Source organism: Leucoraja erinacea, chromosome 28 (genome assembly GCF_028641065.1).
Source record: "Leucoraja erinacea ecotype New England chromosome 28, Leri_hhj_1, whole genome shotgun sequence".
NCBI lineage: Eukaryota > Metazoa > Chordata > Chondrichthyes > Rajiformes > Rajidae > Leucoraja > Leucoraja erinaceus.
The window spans coordinates 15149592-15171667 of NC_073404.1; the positions used below are offsets into that span (position 1 = coordinate 15149592).

Here is a 22076-nt window from a genome sequence, read left to right on the forward strand (position 1 = left end):
TGCCCTCTACAATAGCCCCATGGTCACACCCGTGCTAACCCCGTGACTGCACATACATTTTTCAACCATGTAGCTCTCCGTGGATCAGGAACATTGAGAAACAATTAAGGAAAAAAAAATTTAGGAAGAAATTCACTTAATTAATGATATTTAATTAAAACTGGTAATAATTAAAATCAATCTAATTAAACTAAAACTTGCCAATTTTGAAAATCAGCTCATCTAAATGAATGAGCAGTAACAGTAGCAGCAGCTATCGCAGATGTAATGTTGAGGGGCCAAATATGATGTGCATGGTTGAATCAGTAATGGAATGCCCCAGGACAGTGGCATAAGCATGGTGGACTGAAAGGTCATATACCTTTCCCTGCTTGTTCCCAAGATGGAGAATGTGAGAGCTTTTCCTGTTGCTCAATTGTCCTTTCCCCAATCCTATTGCTTCTGTACTTACTGTAAAATAGCTGCAACGAATGCATTTCGTTGTCTCTGTACTGTACACTGACACTGACAATGACAATTAAAATTGAATCTGAATCTGAATCCTTGAAAAGGAATCTCTCCTCCAGTATTATGGCTTCTAATCCATCTTGCATTGCTACTGTAGGGTCTGAATAGGATGGTACATTGGATCAGCAGCAAAATTAGCTTTAGGCTCAAGCCACTGTCTAGGCAGCGACAAGAGAAAAATCTGTCCATTAGTTTCTTCTTTGACAATTTTAGAATACAAGAGGTCCTTTGTACCTTGCTATTTGTGCCAAACCAAGAAAGAGCTATCCAGCCTTATTATCTTTCCTTGCTCCTGGTCCATAATCTTGCAAGTTACTGTGCTGTTGCTACTTTTCGAAGGTGCTGAGAATTTCTACCTCTATTGCTCTGTGAACTCCAGATGGTCACTTCCCGCTGGATTAAAAAATATCTCAACTCCCATCTATTAATTATTTAAATCCATGGCACATCATATAAACCTCTCTGTATCCCTTCTCCACCTCAATAGGTCCAAGATCTACTCCAGTTTAACCATTTTTTCTTCACAGAGAACTTGTTATAAGGTGGAGCTTGTTGCCACAAGGATTGGCTAAGGTGAACGACATTGGTGTGAGAGTTGCATAAACACAAGGGTGTAACTGATGTTAACACTGATAAGAGTTAAATTAAACATGGTGGGCAATATCTTGTGAGCATTTGAGCTAAGTAGCCTGTTTCTGTGCTACCTATTGCACATAAATTTCATCATTGAAATAATGCATTATTTAAATTAAAACTTTATTTTATCATCAGTAGCAAAACGATGATAATCTTTAACACCATTTCTCAGAGTTGACTGAATGTTGGACCTCGAGCTTAGTGTTATCCCATGTTTATATAACGGTGCCTAAAGAGGAGGCCGAAGGCAACTGTATAAGTTTTACTAAATTATAAACCGATCGAATGCAGGTGAACGCGAGGGATTCAGATCAAATGCGGGTGAATGAGACGAGCTTAAATAAAGATAGATAAGTACAATGGTCAGCATGGATATAACAGACAGAAAGACCTGGGTTCTGTACTTCACAACTCTGAGACTCTTCAGAGACTCGTCAGCCGGAGTCCAACCATGATGTGCTTTGCATCACAAGCTTTGTCTGCATCCACTTAGTAGCAAGATCGCTACCATTGAGCCACTGGTACTTAAAAAATAATCTTTAAAATGTGATCACTATTATCTGGGCAAATGCAGTAGCTAATTTTTCTGCAGTTAAGCTCTGAATTAAGTCTGATTCACATGAATATCATCGTATTTCATATGTGGTATAATGTATTTCAAAACACAATATTAATGAACATTTTTTTCATTATACCTCACTCAGATAGATCACTGAAAGTTACTGCTTACCTTTGAAAACTCCTATATATCGGAGTGCAATACAATGGTAATTAAAAACAAAGAACAGTGAAAAATAAACAGGAACTTTACAGGATTTGGAAATAAATAATGCAAGATATGGCCAAAGAATTAAATAAAGTTGTGACTTAATCAGGTACAGTACAAAACATTGGCAACACCAAATACTCCTTCGATCTGACACAGAATGTTAAAGGACACGGTGCGATAGCACTGCATTAATACTATTGAACGCTCAGATCTTAATTAGTTATCCGCTACTGATGTGACATTTCCACAACATAGGTAATTGCTTTATATATTTGTTGGTATTATGTCCACATAATGATCAAAGCAGCCCACAGAAGTTAGTTAAGAGAAGCTTCAAATTAATTAACTGACAACCCACAGTGCACTCCATAATGTTTGGGACAAAGACCCATCATTTATTTATTTAATTGCCTCTGGACTCCACAATTTAAGATTTGTTATAGAAAAAAAATCACATGTAGTCAGTGCACATTGTCAGATTTCAATAAAGGGTATTTTATACATTTTTGCTTCACCATGTAGAAATTACAGCAGTGTTTATACATAGTTCCCCCTCCTCCCCCCATTTCAGGGCACCATAATGGTTGGGACACATGGCTTCACAGTTGTTTGTAAATGCATAGGTGTGTTTAATTGCCTCCTTAATGCAGGTATAAGAGAGTTCTCAGCAGCTGGTCTTTCCTCCAGCCTTTCCATTACCTTTGGAAACCTTTATTGCTGTTTATCAACATGAGGACCAAAGTTGTGCCAATGAAAGTCAAATAAGCCATTATGAGAGTGGGAAACAAGAATAAAACTGTTAGATACATTGTGCAAACCTTAGGCCTACCAAAATCAACACTTACTAATCGCAAAGGGACTGGCAGGCCAATGAGGACCTCCACAGCTGATGACAGAAGAATTTGCTCTATAATAAAGAAAAATCCCCAAACACCTGTCCGACAGATCAGAAACACTCTTCAGGAGTCAGGTGTGGATTTGTCAATGACTGGTTAATGATCTTGATAACCACTGGTTGGCTGCAAAAATAGGATGGCTAGGTTACAGTTTGCCAAGAAGTACTTAAAAGTGCAACCGCAGTTCTGGAAATAGGTTTGTGGACAGAGGATAAGAAGATTAACATATCAGAGTGATGGTAAGAGCAAAGTATGGGGGAGAGAAGGAACTGTCCAAGATCCAAAGCATACTTGCTCATCTGTGAAACACGGTGGTGGGGGTGTTATGGCCTGGGCATGTATGGCTGCTCAGGGTACCGGATCGCATCTTCATTGATGATACAACTGCTGATGGTAATAGCATAATGAATCCTGAAGTGCATAGACACATACCATCTGCTCAAGTTCAAACAATTGTATCAAAACTCATTGCCCGACGGTTCATTCGACAGCAAGACAATGATCGCAAACATACTGCTAAAGCAACAAAGGAGTTTTTTAAAGCTAATAAATGGTCAATTCTTGAATGGGCAAGTCAATCACCCGATCTGAACCTAATTGAGCATGCCTTTTATATGCTGAAGAGAAAACTGGACTAGCCCCAAATCAAGCATAAGCTAAAGATGGCTGCAATACAGGCCTAGCAGAGCCTCAACAGAGAAAACACCCAACAAGCAGTCATTGCATGCAAAGGATATGCACCAAAATATTAAACATGACTACTTTAATTTACATGTGTCATTTACATTGCTGTGTCACAAACATTATGGTGCCCTGAAATGAGGGGGGACTATGTATAAAGACTGCTGTAATTTCTACATGGTGAAACCAAAATGTATACAAATGGCCTTTATTAAAATCTGACAATGTGCACTTTAACCATGTGATTTTTTTTCTATTACAAATCTCAAATTGTGGAGTACAGAGGCAAATAAATAAATGTGTCTTTGTCCCAGACGTTATGGAGGACACTGTATTGATATGATTCAATACCAATTGCAGGTAGGGTTCTAATAATTTGCACTGAACCAGCGATCAACAAATGCACATGTCAGCATCTGATGACAGTAAATGCAAAGGTTGCTATTATATGCAGAGCTCTTTTGGCATTAAAATTAGATCTCTGTCCATAATATGAACTTTCCATTCTCTTTTCATTTTCAGCATGTCTGGCATTTAAAGCAACACTGTCCAGGAATTAATCTTGGTTAGCTTTCAACCTGTATTAATGCACCTAAAATGTATACCCTAACAACCAGTTCAGAAGCAAATGTTGCATGTGCTGGAAATCTGAAATAAAGCACAGAATTCTGTGAGTACTAAGGTCTGGCAGCAACTATGGAGAGAAATACAACTCTAAATATGTCAGATTCTTGACATATTTGTGGATCTCTACAGATGTTGCCTGACCTGCAAAGTATAACAGCAATTCTGGATTGCCAATTTGGTAGGAAGGAACTGCAGATGCCGGTTTACTCCAAAGATAGACACAAAATGCTGGAGTAACTCAGCAGGACAGGCAGCATCTCTGGAGAGAAGGAATGGGTGACGTTTTGGGTTGAGACCCTTCAACACGAAATGTCACCTATTCCTTCTTTCCAGAGATGCTGCCTGTCCTGCTAAGTTACTCCAGTATTTTATGTCTATTTCCAATCTGGTGCTAGAATATGGAAACCACACCAAGATTTCATGCTGATGAAAATAGACCAACAAAATGCAAGTTCACCATTATTATTAAAATTCTAGAAAATACACATGCACAAAGAAAAACTCAATCAAAAGCAGACAGTTTCATTCCCTACAACCAACCCAACACCCCTGCCCAACTTAAATTCAAAATTAGTATGTTTTCGTACCATAATCTTCAATCTTGCAAGATACTCAGGTGTCATTTATTTCCTGACTTGACAGTTAACTCTCTGGGTGGGTTTGATGCATTGAGACACATTTCCCCAATGAATCTTTCAAAAGATAATGGGATTAGAAGAATCAGTTGGAAAAATAACTGGAGAACAGTGAAAAGATGACCAGTCACTGAAGAGTCAATACACACATTCTAAAATATCATTCAAAGGGGGGGTAATCTTCCCCCATTTTGAATGTTTTTGTTTTTTTCCCACTATTCCCAATCTCATAATTCAAAGTTATACGGAGGTATCTTGGGTTATCTTCAGCTGGGGTTAAAGTTATTTTTCCTTTTAACACAGTGTCCTGGAACAGTTCGACAGGCTCATCTAGATAAAGTAAGGATTGTTTCCAATGCGTTTCTTCTGCAAAGGGAGAGGTTGACAAAATGATCGGCTCGAGCTCCTTGGCATTAACATCAAATGTTCTGTGGTCATCACCATTGACATTTAATGGTTGGTGGTTGTCACTGTTGGTGGTAAATGCATTGTGCCTAATAGTATTAGCATTAACTGTATTGGCAGATGCTTCACATAGATTGGGGCCGGATGCATGGCAGTCATTGTTTGCAATGGCTCCAGTCTTAAAATCTGCATCAACAGACGCTGCACGTGGACCAGGTATATCTCGATCTTGAACATTAAAGCTGGCTGCTTGACCACCATTAGCATTGGCAACAGTTGCATCAGGACCATTCGCATTGGTGCTGGTTGCAAGGGGCTCATGGGCAATCTCTCTTGTAGGGGCAGAAGTGGGGAAAATAACGTTAAACCAGAGGGCAAAGGCGTGCATGGTAGCAATGCCGAAGGAGGTGGTGGTGAAGTCGCCGCCCAGCTTTGCCAGCTCCTGTTCGGTGACCGTGTATAGGTCGATGGCCGCGAACATGGAGGGCTGGCCCAGGACGTCCTCACCGTGCAGGGTGGCCACCGCCATCTCGTCATTCATGAGGCAGCGACGGGCGAAGGTGCTCATGCAGGACATGTCAACGCCGTGGCGCTCTTTGACGCCGGCCCAGAAGGACAGGCGCTCCTGCAGGGCCGGGTCGGTGACTGGGGCGAGGTAGAGCTCGGCGCGGCAGGGGAATATGAGGCCGCCGGGCTTGAGCCAGCGGTCACGGGCGTGGAGGACGCTGCGGAGCATGGACTCGTACATGAGGCCGTAGCCCATCCACTCGCTGACGATGGCGTCTACCGGCTGGGGCAGGCGCGCATCCTCCACGCGGCCCTGCAGCACGCGCACGCGGCCGCGCAGACCGTTGGCCACCACCACCTCACGCGCCCGCTCCACCATCACCGCGCACGCCTCGCATGCGTACACGCGCGCCGCGCCGGCCTGCGCGCAGAAGGCGCTGAGGATGCCCGTGCCCGCGCCCACGTCCAGCACCGTCAGGCCATGCAACAGCCCGACTCCAGGCCCAGGCTGCGGGCCCTGCCGGCAGCCCCACTGCAGCGCCCGGCGGTACGAGCCCGTGCGCGCCACGTCCGCGATCATCTCCTCGTGGATGGATACGTCTGAGTAAGAGTGGAAGTAAGCTCCGTCCTGTCGCTCCCGGGCCACGGCGTCCGCCGTCGGCTTCTTTCGGGCCTCGCCGCCCGCCGCCGGCTTCTCCCGGGCCTCACGGCCCGCCGCCGGCTTCTCCCGGGCCTCGCCGCCCGCCGCCGGCTTCTCCCGGGCCTCGCCGCCCGCCGCCGGCCTCTCCCGGGTCTCGCCGCCTGCCGCCGGCTTCTCCCGGGCCTCGCCGCCCGCCGCCGGCTTCTTTCGGGCCTCGCCGCCCGCCGCCGGCTTCTCCTCACTCTCAGCGCCCGCCGCCGGCTTCTCCCGAGCCTCGCCTCCCGCCACTGGCTTCTTTCGGGCCTCGCCTCCCGTCGCCGGCTCCTCTCGGGCCTCAGCGTCCAGCCGCAGCTTCTTCCCCGGTGGACGGTCACACAAACCTGGCTCCATTACTGATTCCCGGCCTGGAGACGCGGGCTGCATCCTGCAGGGGCGCTGGGCCCGGCCAGTGCAGCAGCCCTATCGGTGGGAACGTGGGAGTCCTGATTCGCCCCACCCACCGCAGTGATGGGAAGCGCCTCTCAGCTGGCAGTCAGGTCCGGGACAGCATTTCCCGGCAAGTCGGTGGCAGCTAGAGTGCGCAGAGCTGCCTCAGCTCAGGACTGGCACCCCGCCAGCCTCTGCAACTCAGGACGCGCCGGTCCCAACAGCTCATGGTTGGCACGTCGCCAGTCCCAGCAGCTGGGACCTGACCCGCCGCCGGTCCCAGCAGCTTTGGACCTGGCACCACGGCAAGTCCCAGCAGACTGAAAAATGGTCTCGACCCGAAACGTCACCCATTCCTTCCCTCCAGAGTTGCTGCCTGACCCGCTGAGTTACTCCAGCATTTTGTGTCTACCCATTCCTTCTCTCCAGAGATGCTGCCTGACCCGCTGAGCTACTCCAGCATGTTGTGTCCACCTTGGATTTAAACTAGCATCTACAGTTCTTTCCTAGAGATGCTGGGACGGCCAAGGTTCCAGGCCATTACCCCAGTATTTTGTGTCTACCCAGCAGCTCTAGGTTGGACACCTCACCTGCAGCAGCCCAGGTCTGACAGCACACCAGTCTCAGCAGCTCTGGGCCTGGCACCTCACCAGGCCCAGCACTCCAGGTTCTGGCACCCGCCGATCCCAGCAGCCCGGGTACTGGCACCCTGCCTGGCATCAATCTTAACGGCTCACTAGTACCTTGCTATGGTGCTGACAACACAATGCCCAGCACCAAAGATACTAGAGGAACTCCTCTAGTATCTTTGCCCAGCACAGCCCGACACTCCCCTCCATAATGACTGCAGCTTTGACCACAACAATGTTTCTTTGTACCACCAGCGGCACCATCTGGCAGAATGATAACCTTGAGAAGAATAAAAAGATTGGCAGACTTGGCATGAATTTATGAATGTAAAATCATGTTTGACTAATATGCAGTTCTTTGAGAATTTGACAAGTAGAACATAGATAACAAGTGGATGTAGAGAATTTTGATTTTCAGTAGGATTTTGTTGAGATCCCAACGTGAGAGCAGTTAGAATTGGAGTAACAGTCTGGCATGTATTGAAAATTGATTATTGAACAGAAAGCAAAGAGTGGGAGTAAAGGGATGTTTCTCTGGTTTGCACGCTATGCTTAGTAGGGTGGTGCAGCAATTGATACTTGTTTCTCAGCTATATCGATGATGCAGTTGAGGATCTTAAATGTCACATTTCCATGTTGCTGATGGTACAAAACTATGTGAGATATTTAAAAGGAGGAGAATATAGAGTCATGTAGTGATACAGTGTGGAAACAGGCCCTACTGCCCAACTTGCCCACATCGGCCAACATGTCCCAGCTACACTAGTCCCACCTGCCCGCATTTGGGCCATATCCCTCAAAACCTGTCCTATCCATATACTTATCTAACTCTCTTAAATGTTGAGATAGTACCTGCCTCAACTACTTCCTCTGGCAGCTTGTTCCATACACCCACCACCGTTTCTGTGGAAAAAGTTACCCCTTAGATTACTATTAAATCTTTTCCCTTTCACCTTAAACTTATGTCCTCTCGTCCTCGATTCTCTTACTCTGGGCAGGAGACTCTGTGCATCTCCCCTATCTATTCCTCTCATGATCTTATACACCTCTATAAGATCACCCCTCATCCTCCTGTGCTCCAAGGAATATAATCCCAGCCTACGCAACCTCGCCCTGTAGCTCAGACCTTCTAGTCCTGACAACACCCTTGCAAATCTTCTCTGTACCCTTTCCAGCTTGACATCTTTCCTGTAATGTGCCCAGAACTGAACACAATATGAAGAAGTCTCAATAGTTATGGAAAACCCTGTGACCGACAATTATTTGGTGGATGTTTACAAATACACAGGACAAGATGTTAAAAGTCCAAAGTGCCAAATATCAACTTACTCCCGATGGTGATGGGAGCCTTCTGCACTCACCTATGCTCCTCCGATGTTGAGAAAGGCTAGCAGACACGTCATTGGGGTTATCAAGTGGGCACCTACGTTCATCGACGTTTCGCTGATTGAACCCACGACGTCTCCAGTAGGCTCAGCAGTGCATTCTGGCGTCCCAGAACCACATCTGTCTAGTCGGTTATTTGGGAGACCAAATGAAGTCCTTCCTCTTCAGCCAGAGCTGCTGGCTACTCCGCTCTGCCACCTGTGATGTTTCTTTGATGGCCTCTGATCCCCAGGTCCTTCATCAGTCTTAAGGTAGATGTTGCCACGAATCCTCGACATCCAACTTCTACCGGGCAGATCTTAGCTCTCCAGACCCGCTGTTCTGCCTCCGCTGCAAGCTCTGTATATCGCAGTTTCTTTCTTTCGAAGGCTTCCTGCACAGCATCCTCCCAAGGGTCTGTGAGCTCCACAAAATACACCATGCGCTGAGAGTTCGACCAGAGGACAGGATCAGGCCTCAAGTTGGTGATGGCTATCTCTGATGGAACTGTAAGCCGTTGGTCCACATGCACCAGCATCTGCCAATCCCGGGCTGCCTCCAGCTGTCCAAACCTGTTCCTTGGTGGAATTTTTCATTGCCTTTGTTACCCCCCCCCCCCCCCCCCGAAAGGAATATAATGAGAAAAAAATTGATATCTGTGGCACCCCACTAATTACTCTAGTTACTGATTGCCATCTATCTGACCTTTAGTTTACCGTTGGCAATAGACAATAGGTGCAGGAGTAGGCCTTTCGGCCCTTCGAGCCATTCAATGTGATCATGGCTGATCATCCACAATCAGCAATGCCAAAATATATTACTTACATACTCTCAATATATTGCTCACTTTTAACGTGCAGTAGCCTTTTACGTGGCACCTTGTCAATTGCTTTCTGGAAATCCAATTACTCTACATCTACTGGTTTCTCTCGATCTGTGTGCTTGTTATATCCTCAAAGAACTGTACCAAATTTGAAAAAAAAAGATGTTTGAACTGTTCAGTATTTTCCACAGATGGAGAACTCCTTGTATTTCCAACAGCCCAGTGGCCAGTACACCAGGACATCCCCTCCAGTTCCAGCAGCTCAGTGCCCATAAACCACAACATCCCCTCCAGTTCAAGCAGCTCACTGCCCAATACACCAGGACATCACCTCAAAGACCGTTAAAAGTTGAACAATTCCTGTTCCAGGCGTACACTAGCCCTATCCCCGAACTCTATCCCCGTTACATTGATGACTACATTGGTGTGCTACCACCTGCACCCATTGCAGAACTCATGGACTTCACCAACTTCACCACCAATATTGATTATTTCTCAAATTGTATTTCAGTTGTAATTGTTGAAATTATAATAATTTTCCGAATTCATACAAGTCTCCGAGCGTTTTGATTCCTATTCTTTCCCATTGTGTAAATGATTTATCTATAGTAGAAGGTTTAAACGACGGATTATTGGTGGATTACTGTGGAGCGGCCAGCTGCGGGCGGCGGCGCCGAACTTTACACCGGGAGCCTGGGATCTCGCGACGAGATCGCCAGTTGTGGAGCTCCATCCGGCACGGCCATGTCGGCTTCGGAAGCCACAGCCTCCAGTACGGAGGCGGCCGTTCCAGGGTTCCCATGCCGCTGTGAGGACTCTCCCGACGCCGGAGCACCACCACCCGGCGAGAACGGCCAGGAACATCGGGCCTCCGTAGAGGCAACTGTGGAGGCCTCAATAGGCCCGACTATGGGTGAACTGGGGTTGGGGGCTGGACATTGTGCCTTCCCTCATGGTGGGAGCCATTGTGGGGGGATGTTCTTTGTGTTTAAGACTCTCATTGGTGTTATGTCTGTATTCTTTTTTTGTGTGCTGCAAAATGGCAAAAAGCATTTCACTTCATTACACCTCGGTGTATGTGAATGTGACTAATAAAATACCTTGAATACCTTGAATTGACTATTGGCATTAAAAGAGATAGATTTCTTAATTTTAGATTCTGTTTTATTTGTTTCCAAGTTCTAATTGCGCTATGTATAATTGGATTTCTATTGTAATTTTTGTTATTCAGATTTATTGGTGAAAGGAGAGTCGCTCCTATATTACACGGAGAGCAGTCCTCTCTCTCCATTACAATCCAGTCCACCTGCTGGGCAGAATTGTCCAGCAGGTGAATCATATTTTTAATATTTACTGCCCAATTATAGTACATAAAGTCAGGGTGCACTAGACCACCCAGCTATTTGGGTTTACTAAGGTGTGTTCTTTGTATTCTGTGGGATTTATAGTCCCATATAAAATTTGTAATGCCTGCGTCCAGTTTTTTGAAAAACTTTTTGGAAGATATATAGGTATTGATTGAAATAGATATGGGATTTGTGGTAGAAAGATCATTTTTGTAGCATTTATTCGACCTATTAAAGACATCGGGAGCGTTTTCCAGAATTTGATTAGACTATTTAGTTTCTTAAATAAGGGACTATAATTGGCATTAAACATAGCATGATAGTTTCTAGTAATTTCAATTCCCAAATATTTAAATTTTTCTGTGGCTATTTTAAAGGGGAATTTTAAGAGATGTGTTGAGTCTTTCGGTTTTATCGACATAATTTCACTTTTTGTTCCAGTTTATTCTGTATCCTGAGAAAGATCCAAAGTCCTCAATTAGATTTAGTATGTTTGGTATACTATAATATTTTAAATATCTTCAATTGTGTGACTATCTGAAAAAATACACAAAAGACTTTCATAACATGCCTCCAGACTTACTGGACGAAGCAATGAAGACAAAGGCCGAATCAGCAAACCTAATATCATACTTATACAACACTATTTTAAATATAGAACTACCTACAACTGAAGGTATTAGAAGAGACTGGGAACAAGAACTAGCTATAAAAATTTCAAAAGAGAGTTGGGATAAACACTTTTATATGTGCATAAATGCTCGATCAACGTACGACATACTATAATTCAATTCAAAACATTGCATAGACTATACTATTCAAAAACAAAAATAAATAAACTTTTCCCTAACGTCTCACCCATTTGTGATAAATGTAAGTCTCATGAAGCTACCATAGCGCACTCTTTTGTTTTTTGTATAAAAATTCTGGAACAAAATATTTGAAATCTTCACAAAACTATTTAAAATAAAACTCATACCTTAGCAGAATGGATTATTTTTGGAATAACGGAAGGTAGCCCTGAACTAAACGTGTTTCAAAATAATTTACTTAATTACGGCTAATAATGGGAAAAAATCTTATACTCAAATTCTGGAAAAATGCTCCTATACCAACAATAAAAATGTGGATTTCAAACATGTTCGAAACATTACATCTGCAAGAGATGAGACTCCTCCTAGCAGGCAAAGCAGACCACTTCCAAAAGATGTGGTCTGCATTTATGGACTTATTACAAGCATAAGGTGCAATAGTAATTTAAAAAATAAATGGTGCCAGGATCTGGTAATGGGGGGTGAAAAATACGTTTGGCATATCCCTTTTTGCGGAGTTTTTTTATTTTTTATAATAGAGTGATTGTTTTTCTTTCTTTCTTTTCTAGGGTCTATTTCTTAACTTTCTTCTCTAACTCCTTTTCTAATGGGCTTTCTTTCCCCAACACTTTCCTGCACCTTCACGACTCTCACTTTCCTTACTTCTTTTATTTCTATCTTTTTTAAAGTTCAAAAAATGAAGGGGTACAACAAATGTAATGAGATATATGTGGTGTGTATTACTGCAACTTATTGTACTTCTAATAAAAATAAAATTTAAAAAACTAAAAAAAAACTTCACCACCAATATTCATCCTGCACTCAAATTTACTTGGACCATCTTCGACACCTCCCTCCCCTTTCTTGATATCACAGTCTCCATCACAGGAAATAAACTATTAACTGATGTCTATTACAAACCCACTGACTCCCACAACTATCTCGACTACACTTCTTCCCGGCCTGCTTCCTGCAAAGACTCTATCCCCTACTCCCAATTCCTCCGTCTACGCTGCATCTGCGCCCAAGATGAGGTGTTCCATACTAGGACATCCTAGGATATGTCCTAATTCTTTAGAAAACAGGGGTTCCCCTCTCCCATCATAGATGAGGCCATCGTGTCTCATTGGTACCCCGCAGCTCCGCCCCTTGTCCCCCTCCCCCTAGTCGCAACAGAGACAGAAGATGCAACACCTATCGCCAAACCTCCCTCGACTCTGTCCAGGGATCCTGACAGTCCTTTCAGGTTAGGCAGAGGTTCACTTGCACCTCCTCCAACCTCATCTACTGAATCCGTTGTTCAAGATGTGGACTCTTACACATGGGTGAGACCAAACGTAAACTGGGTGATATTTGCGCGGAACATCTTCGCTCAGCCCACATGAACCTACCTGATCTCCCGGTTGCTCCAGAGATGCTGCCTGTCCCTCAGAGTTACTCCAGCATTTTGTGTCTATCTTTGGTTTAAACCAGCATCTGCAGTTCATTCTTACACAATCCATATAAATTAGTTTTTACCAACACAAATTTATGAATATTTAGTGGTGTCTTGGCAGTTACAATATGCTTCCATTGTAATAATGTAATTATATTAAGTTCAAAATATTAAAGCTAGGTAGATAAATATAGCCATTGAAACTGCAGTTAATCATTTATTGTCTTTCTGTACCGTTGGAACTGCAGTTAATTATTTAGTGTGTCTCTGTGTTTAATATATAAACTCGATTTAATTTGAGTTTTGAGATTCTACCAAGAGGGCCTCCAAGAGAACGTCTGTTTCTCTTAAGGAAATGAAGACGATGTTCACAAGTCACACACTACCCAGCTCAGCTGAACACCCCCTGCAGATACAGCAGCTTATCGCAGGACATCTCGTGTAGTTCCAGTATCCAGCATGGCCGACACCTTCTGCAGATACAGCAAATTAGGCCAGCACAACAGGACACCCTCTGCAGTTCCAGTGCTACAACAGGTGGACAACCCCTGCAGTTCTAGTGCTTCATACAACTGGACACCCCTTGCCATTCCAGTGCTGCAAACAGCTGGACATCCCCTGCAGTTCCAGTGCTGCAAACAGCTGGAGACCCCCTGCAGTTCCAGTGCTGCAAAGAGCTGGACACCCCCTGCAGATCCAGCAGTTTATCACCAAGTACAGCAGGATGTCTAGTGTAGTTTCAGTATCCAGCATAGTATCCAGCAAATAAAGCAAGACGTCCCAGACCGTTCCAGCATCTTACTGGCCAACACAGCTAGACATCCTTGCAGTTCCAGTGCCCACCACAGCTGGACAGCTCCATCAGGCCCAGAAGCACAATCCAACACAGCTGGATGTCCTTATTCACAGCCAGCAGGTCTCTGGCCAGTACCACCTAAAAACCACTTCACTGCCAGACATATATTCCTTCATCAGTTCAGTAGGTCTCAAGCTGACACAGCTATTCAACTTCTTGCTACAACAGACAACCAGTAGCTCTGTGCCCAGCAGACTATTAACCCCTTTCCAGCTAGTCACTGCTGGGCATCGGCAGTGAATCGATTTTTTTTTGCAGCCAGTAGTACTTAAGAACATGGTTGCAAATCAAGAACAACCAAGAGCACTATTTATCACCCTGATAATCAGGAAGATAAGTATAATAATGCCTCTCATACTATATTAAATATAGTAATGCCTCTCATGGTATATTAGACACTCTTTGGGCTTACATCAAAAAGATGTAAAAAAGTTCTCATTTGCAAGAAAATTATTAGAGCTCTTGCAATGCCTTCTTAACTTTCAACCAATGCCACAAAGAAAAGAAGGAAATAATTTCTAATTTTGCTGTTTTTAAGCTGTGCTGTACAGAAAGAGGCTGTGGCCTTCCTGCGTCTCAACGATAAAAACACATAGACTTTTATGGAGTGCATTTGGACACTCTGAAGTTGTGAAAGCGAATGCAGTAATTATTTAGTTTTCTTTCATCATGAGTCTGCCATTTGGAAGGCAGAACTGGAAGGATGAAAATAAATGCAAAATGTTCCATAAATTCTAATGGCTGAGGAGGCAAATACAGCAATCTTTGGCTATTTGATCTAAAGGAATCAGTAAATGACTTATTTACTGTCATCCACATTAAAAGGCAACATTCACATAACAATACAGTCACAAATGAGGCTCCACTACAACAACAAAGAAAACATGCCAGTAAACTTTCTGCATAGCTGGAGGTAGAAAGCGGTGAAAAAATATCAGATTGATGCCCTCGCAAGCGCATTTTGCATAAATCCTAATTCTCTTTCCCCATAAATATTTCACAAACTTCCAAGTACTTACAAAATTTAAATTTTTATTTCAGAATTCCTTTACCTGCAGATCATACAGATCATACCCTTATTTTAACGGATCTCTTTATAATGAATTTTGGTTATAGCAGAGGGACGTGCCAATGCCACCCCGGCTTGCACTGCCTCCCCAGTCACTTACAGCCCCGGCTTCCATAGCTACCACTGGCTCGCACATTATAACCCCAGCGCATTCTTCTAGCGGCCTTGGTCACAGGACGTACTTGGTCACAGTGGGGCTCCCTCCCCTTTCAACTGCTGCTTCTTCCTGTTGGCTGTCGCTCTGTCCACTCCCTTCTCCACTGCCTCCTCCTCCTCCCGTCGCTTTGTCCGCTCTGCTGCTCCCTCCTCCACCACCATCTCCTCCATCCCTCCCCCCCCCATACACACGCACACACACATACAGACACACACACACAGCCACACACACAGACTATCACAAACATACACACACCCTCACTGACTCACACACCATATATATGGCAGTAAACTTTCTTGAATGCTCACATGGCTGAGCGCGGCCTCTCCACTTTGGGGCTTCCACAGTCAGCGGCACTTCCGGAATCAGCGTGACCTCTGCACTTACCGGAAATTATGCAATCAGTGCGACCTGTCCATTAAGCAGAAGTCACAAAATGAGCGGGACTTTTGAACCAAACACAGTCGGACCTAATAAAGCATTACAGTTTCAAGCAAAGGCAGGGCCGCAGGCCAAACAACTCATGGCAATGTCATGAAGGGCTAACAAATCATTTATTGCAAGTACATTGCAGACTCACAGTTCAGTTAATTCACACCTTAGAATGAGAGTCATGGCCTCGTCCTCGCCATCTTGCAGAGTGACGTCCAGGCATCTCGGGTTTTATAATCCTGGTGTTAGGCCAAAGGGCCTGTTTCCGTGCTTTATGGTTCTATGATTAAATTCCAGCAAGCAATTATTCAACATGAGCTGCCCTTCAAATAAAGTGGAGCTTTTTGTGAAATGAATCATCATTGGCAGCTCTCAGTCTAGAAAGACCATGCTTCTGCGCTACAGTGAGGTCTCCAGGGTCGTTGCACTCGTTGGCAACATCTGCTGGGGCTGACCAGCCCAATCTTCGATTGACAGTCTTGCCGTAATGGGAACAGATAAAGGCTGCTGGGGTTGTAGAAACTCGTTTCTTGCCACTCTGCAGCATGCAAGTTCCTCTCCACATCCGCACTCCTAATGATTTCCTGGACAATTTCATGCCATGTGGAGCGACCCTCTGCCATAGCCTCCCAGTTGTCATTGTTGATGTCACAAACCGTCATATCCCGCTTACAGGCATCTTTGAAGGGAGAGCAGGCCATCCAATGCACCGAGAGCCAACTGCAAGCTGGACGTACAAGATGTCCTTTGGCATGCGGCCATCCTCCATTGGTGGAACATGGCCAAGCAATTGGAGGCATCGCTGACTCAGCAGAGAGTACAAACTGGGGATTCCAGGATGTTGCTGTCTGCATGCAATCCTGCCAAGAGATACTGAAAATCCATTTAAGACATTGCATATGAAAGGTGTTCGATGGTGCTCCTGGCACATGTATGTCGTCCATGTCTCGCTGCCGTACAGGAGGGTGCTGACGTATGTCTGGTACACACGTATTTTAGTGTTTGCAGTGGGGAGCTTATTCTTCCACATCCTCTTAGCCAGCCCGGCCATGGTGGCTGCCACAAGATGCGTGGCTAGCATCCTGTGCATTACGTTGGTCTTTTTCTGGCTGATTTTGAGTCCAAACTCTCTGCAGGAGTGGGCAAAGTTGTAAATGAGCCTTTGCAGTCCCTCCTCTGAGTTGGATACAATTGCTGCATCATCGGTGAAGAGCATTTCTCTGACGAGGACCTCCTTTGCCTTTGTTTCAGCACACAGGCAAGCCAGGTTGAAGATCTTTCTCCCGGATCTAATGTGTAAATAGACACCATTCAGAGATGACTCGAAGGCATAGGTCAGCAGCAGGGAGCGGTGGGAGATTGCAACCTTACCGCGGTCCACCCTGTTTCGACTAATGCAATCAACCCGACGTGCACAAACAAATAGATCAAATAGAACAAGTTGACTTGCAACTTTAGGCTGTGCACGCCATACATGAAGAAGAAGAAGCAGCAGGGAGAAGAATATCCAGAAGAGAGTCGGTGCCAATACACAGCCTTGCTTCACACCACTGTTGATTGGGATGGACTCAGATGAGGATCCATCATACACAACTGTCCCTTTCATGTCCTTGTGAAAGGAGATTATCATATTGCGAAGCTTTGGAAGGCAGACAATTTTCGCAAGCGGTGAAACAGTTCCTTTCTGCTCACCAGGTCGAAGGCTTTGGTGAGGTCTATGAACACCAGGTAGAATGGTTTCTGCTGTTCCCTGCACTTCTCCTGGAGCTGTCACACTGAGAAGATAATGTCAATGGTGGACCTGCCTGCTCTAAAGTCACATTGGAATTCTTGATACACATGCTCAGCCAGCACCTGAGTTACTTGCTTATGATAGCATTATAGCGATTATTGGGTTACGTCTTGAATAACTAAAAACACTTGTGCACGGATTGGGCTAATGTCAGTTCAACTCAGTTTGTTAGTTTTACATCCAGGCTGACCAAAGCTGACTTCAAAGACTTGATATACATCAATGCAATACATCAGAGTAAGAGCAGTACCTTCAGAAGTGATATTATTAGTACATCACACTTAAAGCTGCATTTCGTGATCTTAGGGCAGATTGTAAATGATTTTACTAATTATGCAGAAAAAATTAAACATGGGATATGTGAATGAGATGATTAGATCTTTCTGTGGGTTTCTTTTATGTATCAACAGTCATAGTCTAGTTAAACACTCAAGTTATTTTTAAGCCATAACCATATCTGATGCTATCAGTTTGGAACGTGTGAATGACAGTTTACTGCATTTTGTGTCATTAACGAAGTGGAATGCTTCACATGCACGCTAAGTCACAGATAGGACATTGCTCTTCACCTCTTTCATTTAACCTATTCCAACTGAGACGTTTAGAGATACAGTATGGAAACAGGCCCTTTGGCCCACTGAATCCACCAATCACTCGTAAACTAGTTCTATGCTATCCCACTTTCCCATCCTAGCGGCAATTTACCTACAATTAACCTACAAGCGGCCAATTAACCTATAAACCTGCATGACTTCGGGATGTGGGAGGAAACCGGAGCACCCGAAGAAAACCCACATGGTCACAGAGAGAACAGAGACAGCACCCATAGTCAGAATTGATCCCTGGTCTCTAGCGCTGTGAGCCAGCAGCTCTATTGCTGCGCCACTGTGCCACTGAACTGACATGCCAGCTTATTGAAGCTAAAAGGAAGCCTATTGTATTTCCAAAATCATATGTAAAAAAGCAGTGTATTAATTTATAGGTCCTGTCCATTGGTATTGGTTTTAGGGGAATTAAGCGATTGAAGAATCACATGGGATCCAGGTACATTTCAAGCACCAAAGGTGTATTTTTATGTTTATTTTTTGTCTGGAAGTTGTCTGGAACATACATCAGTTTTTATATCCCTTTTCAAGTTCATCCCCAGCTAGTTATAGACCAGTAATGTGAGTGATTGATTTAATATACTAAATGCATACCCAACCAGCTTATGTATATTGTAGGAAGCAATGCAGATGCTGGTTTACAGTGAAGATGGACGCAGAATGCTGGTGTACTCAGCGGGTCAGGCAGCATCTCTGGAGAATAGGAATAGGAGATGTTTTGGGTTGGAACCGTTCTACAGACTGTTATAAGCAGCACTTTCAGGGAGTTATGGACTTGGACCCCATGATTATGCCCTTTTTTCAGTTCATCCCAAGTTGGTTATAGACCAATTGATAGACCATTACATGCACACCCAGCCAGGTGTTTAGGCAAGTATTAGAGGATTGTTTAACCATCCTGTGTTCTGAAGGCAGACAACTCTGCGTCATGTCCATGATGCTTATCAGACGCCTTGTCCACTGAGCTAGAACAAAGGCCCTAGTATTCAGAGACACAGTGCTAGTGTAACTTAGCGGGTTAGGCAGCATATCTGGAGGATATGGATAGATGAGTTTTGGGTCAGGACGCTTCTAGTCAGTATTCGGTGTCTTTGTGTATCTAGGGCGACTGCCTCAGTGCTGATAAGCAGAGGCCCAGCTGATCAGTTCTGTCTGAGACCACAAAATGGAATGATGTCTCACCACACAATGCCTAGACTGATCTCCATTTTGTAATATAATTTTGTGATTACTCTCTATTTTGCTTATGCATTTCTACTTGTCCAACTTGCAATGCTGCTTTCATCATAATCATAACTTACGCAGACATGTGAGAGAAGGAGATTTATCCTTACACACAGACTCTTGAACCTGATTAGATTATAGATGATTTGTGATATAACTGCATAGGTTCGCTAGCTCTTACCTCACCTTTAATTCAGAAAGTTGTCTGTCTTAATCATGAAATTTTCAACGAATCACCATTTCGTGGGGTTAGTGTTACAATTTACTACCTGTTGAGTGAAGATGTTTGTGCCAGGGCTAGAAGCAAGGAGTTGCAAAAGTCAGGGCCTATAGGGCAGAGGTACCTCCATAACCTCATGTGTCGTCTAGAGGATTATTGGGGGGGGGGGGGGGGGGTGAGTTTGTGCCCTCCCGCTTCCCTCCCCCACTGTAATAACCGTGTATAAAGACGCACAGTTACAGATGTGCCACATGCTAGCCTGCTCTCCCCCAGAATTCAGATGCCTCCCTTTCCCTTGGTAATGAGAACTGTGGTCTGGTGAATTCAATTACTATTTTCTCTGGCATATTCAATTACTTTAAGTACATAGCTCACCATTACATAACTCTTTGATTGGACATATTTGGACACACAAAGACTCTTAACAACTACAAAGTGTCCTATGTCTCCGGCCATGTCAACAAATTTCACATAGTTTACAAATCATTTAATTTTCCTGAATGTGTTTTGTTTTTTATGCATAAATATGATTTCTGCATCCATTTACAATTGATTTTCAGGATCTAGGAATTGCATGCAAGGCCAGCATTTATTTCCCATTTCTAATTGGCCCCCGAGAAGGATCACAGGACACTCAACTTTTGTCCTGCTCTTGTGCCATGATATTTATGTGGCTTGATCTGTTGTGTTCCCAGTCAATGAAGATCCCCAAGATATTTATAGAGGGGAATTTGGCAATGAGGATATTTAATGTCAAAGTTAGGTGGTTAGACACTCTTATTGGAGATAGTAATTGTTTGGCCTTTTTGTGGCACAGATGTTACGTAGCACTTAATATCCCATGGCTGGATGCTATCAAAGTCTGCATACAAACAGGGACTACTTCATTAACTGAAGATGGTTGGGCATTAGACACTGCTCGGAGGAGCTCCTGTGTTGATATCCTGAGGCTGGGATGATTGACTTCCAAAAACCACGTCCCAAATTCCTTTGTGATCATATGACTCCCCTCACTGAAGCATTTGTTTGAAGCCCATTGATTTCAGTTCTTCCAAGGCAATGTGATGCCACAAAAGGTCAAACATCTTGAAGACAAGGGCAGTCACTCTCACCTCAGGTCTTTAATCCAAGTATATTCCTTGGCTGTGGTGGCTCTGGAGCTGAAACCCAAAATCGAAGGGGGGGGGGGTCTGGGTTGATTACCAGAAGGGTGGACAAAGGCCCAAGATGCAAAGAAGACAAAAGGCTGTAAGATAAGGAGAAAAGAGTGAAATGTGAAGCCAGAGGAGGGGATATAGGCAGATAGGGATGAAGAGAAGGGAAAGAGGGTGAAATAATGGGAGGAGTGTGTGCCCACCAGGAAGGAGAGGGGGCATAGGGGGGTATGGGGGTGATGAGGGGTTGATGCACAGGGCAAAGATCTCTGGGTGAGGCTATTGAATGATTTGGATCATGAGTAGACAGAGATAACTTAAACTTGGCATCATGTTCGGCACGGACATTGTGGGCTGAAGCGCCTGTTCCCATGTTTAACTGTGCTATGTTCTAAGGGCACATCTTGAGGTTGTGAAATGGAGGTCATAGCTATTGCAGAGAATGTTGGAAATGCACAGAAGATTAACTGGTGTATGTGTCGAGAGAACAACAAAATGCTACAAACTGCACAAAAATAAACTGCTGGGATTCAACGGGTCAAGCAGTATCTTTGGAGGCAAAAGGATGGGTGATGTTTCAAGTCAATGAAAAAGGAGAAAGTGATTTTACTCAAATGATTGTACTTTGGTGCACCGTACACCGTAAAGTGAAGGCTTTACGGTGCCAGATCGAAAATGAGTGTTCCACAGCCTATGCTGGATTTTATTGGAACAGTGCAGGTTGCCAGAATAATTGTTTTCATTGTACAACATCTCCTCCAACTCCATACAATTACTTCAAAACAAAGGCAGTATCTATGGGAACTCAAATGACCCAAGTGATGTTTATCATTTTGTTAGATGCATGAAGAGTCCTTGTTTCCAATGTACCTTGGCTCCCTCCCTCAACTTTTTTTTTGGTACACTGATGATTATATTAATGCTGCCTCCTGCACATATATGAAGCTCAAAAATGTCATTATGTTTACTGCCAATTTTCATTCAGTTCACACATTCGCATGACCCATCTCTGACTTTCATTTCTGGATCTTATTCTCTTTGTCAGAAGAAATGTTTGGGATAAATGTCGATTAGAAACCAACAGACACCCATAGCTATCATCTATACTTTCTCATGTCTAATCACCTGAAAATACTCCATTTACCAAAAGACTCTTTACCACCATGGGGCGATGGCCAGCCCTGCCGGCAGTCTGTTCATTTTTTCATCTTTTTGTTATTTTAGTGTTTGTTAAAAGCTTGATTTAATGTACTTTGGTTTGTTTTATGTGGGGGGTGTGGGGAGGGGATTGGGGGAAACTTTTTTTTTCAGGTTCTTACCTTCCCGGAGATGTGATTAATTTTTGGACCACATTCTCCGGGCTCTGCAGCCTACTATGGTAGATGGTGCTGGTAGTTGCTTTGGACTGTCATGAGCCCCACCGCGGGG

The 22076-nt window shown here is 44.2% G+C and overlaps 1 protein-coding gene across 1 annotated transcript; it reads right to left on the minus strand.

Moving 5' to 3' along the window:
• Positions 1-1244: 1244 nt before the first annotated feature.
• Positions 1245-6848, minus strand: LOC129710680 (protein arginine N-methyltransferase 6-like). Its single transcript, XM_055657845.1, has one exon. The coding sequence runs from the start codon at positions 6724-6726 to the stop codon at positions 4912-4914; it is 1815 nt and encodes a 604-aa protein (XP_055513820.1). The 5' UTR covers positions 6727-6848; the 3' UTR covers positions 1245-4911.
• Between the last annotated feature and the right edge of the window lie 15228 nt (positions 6849-22076).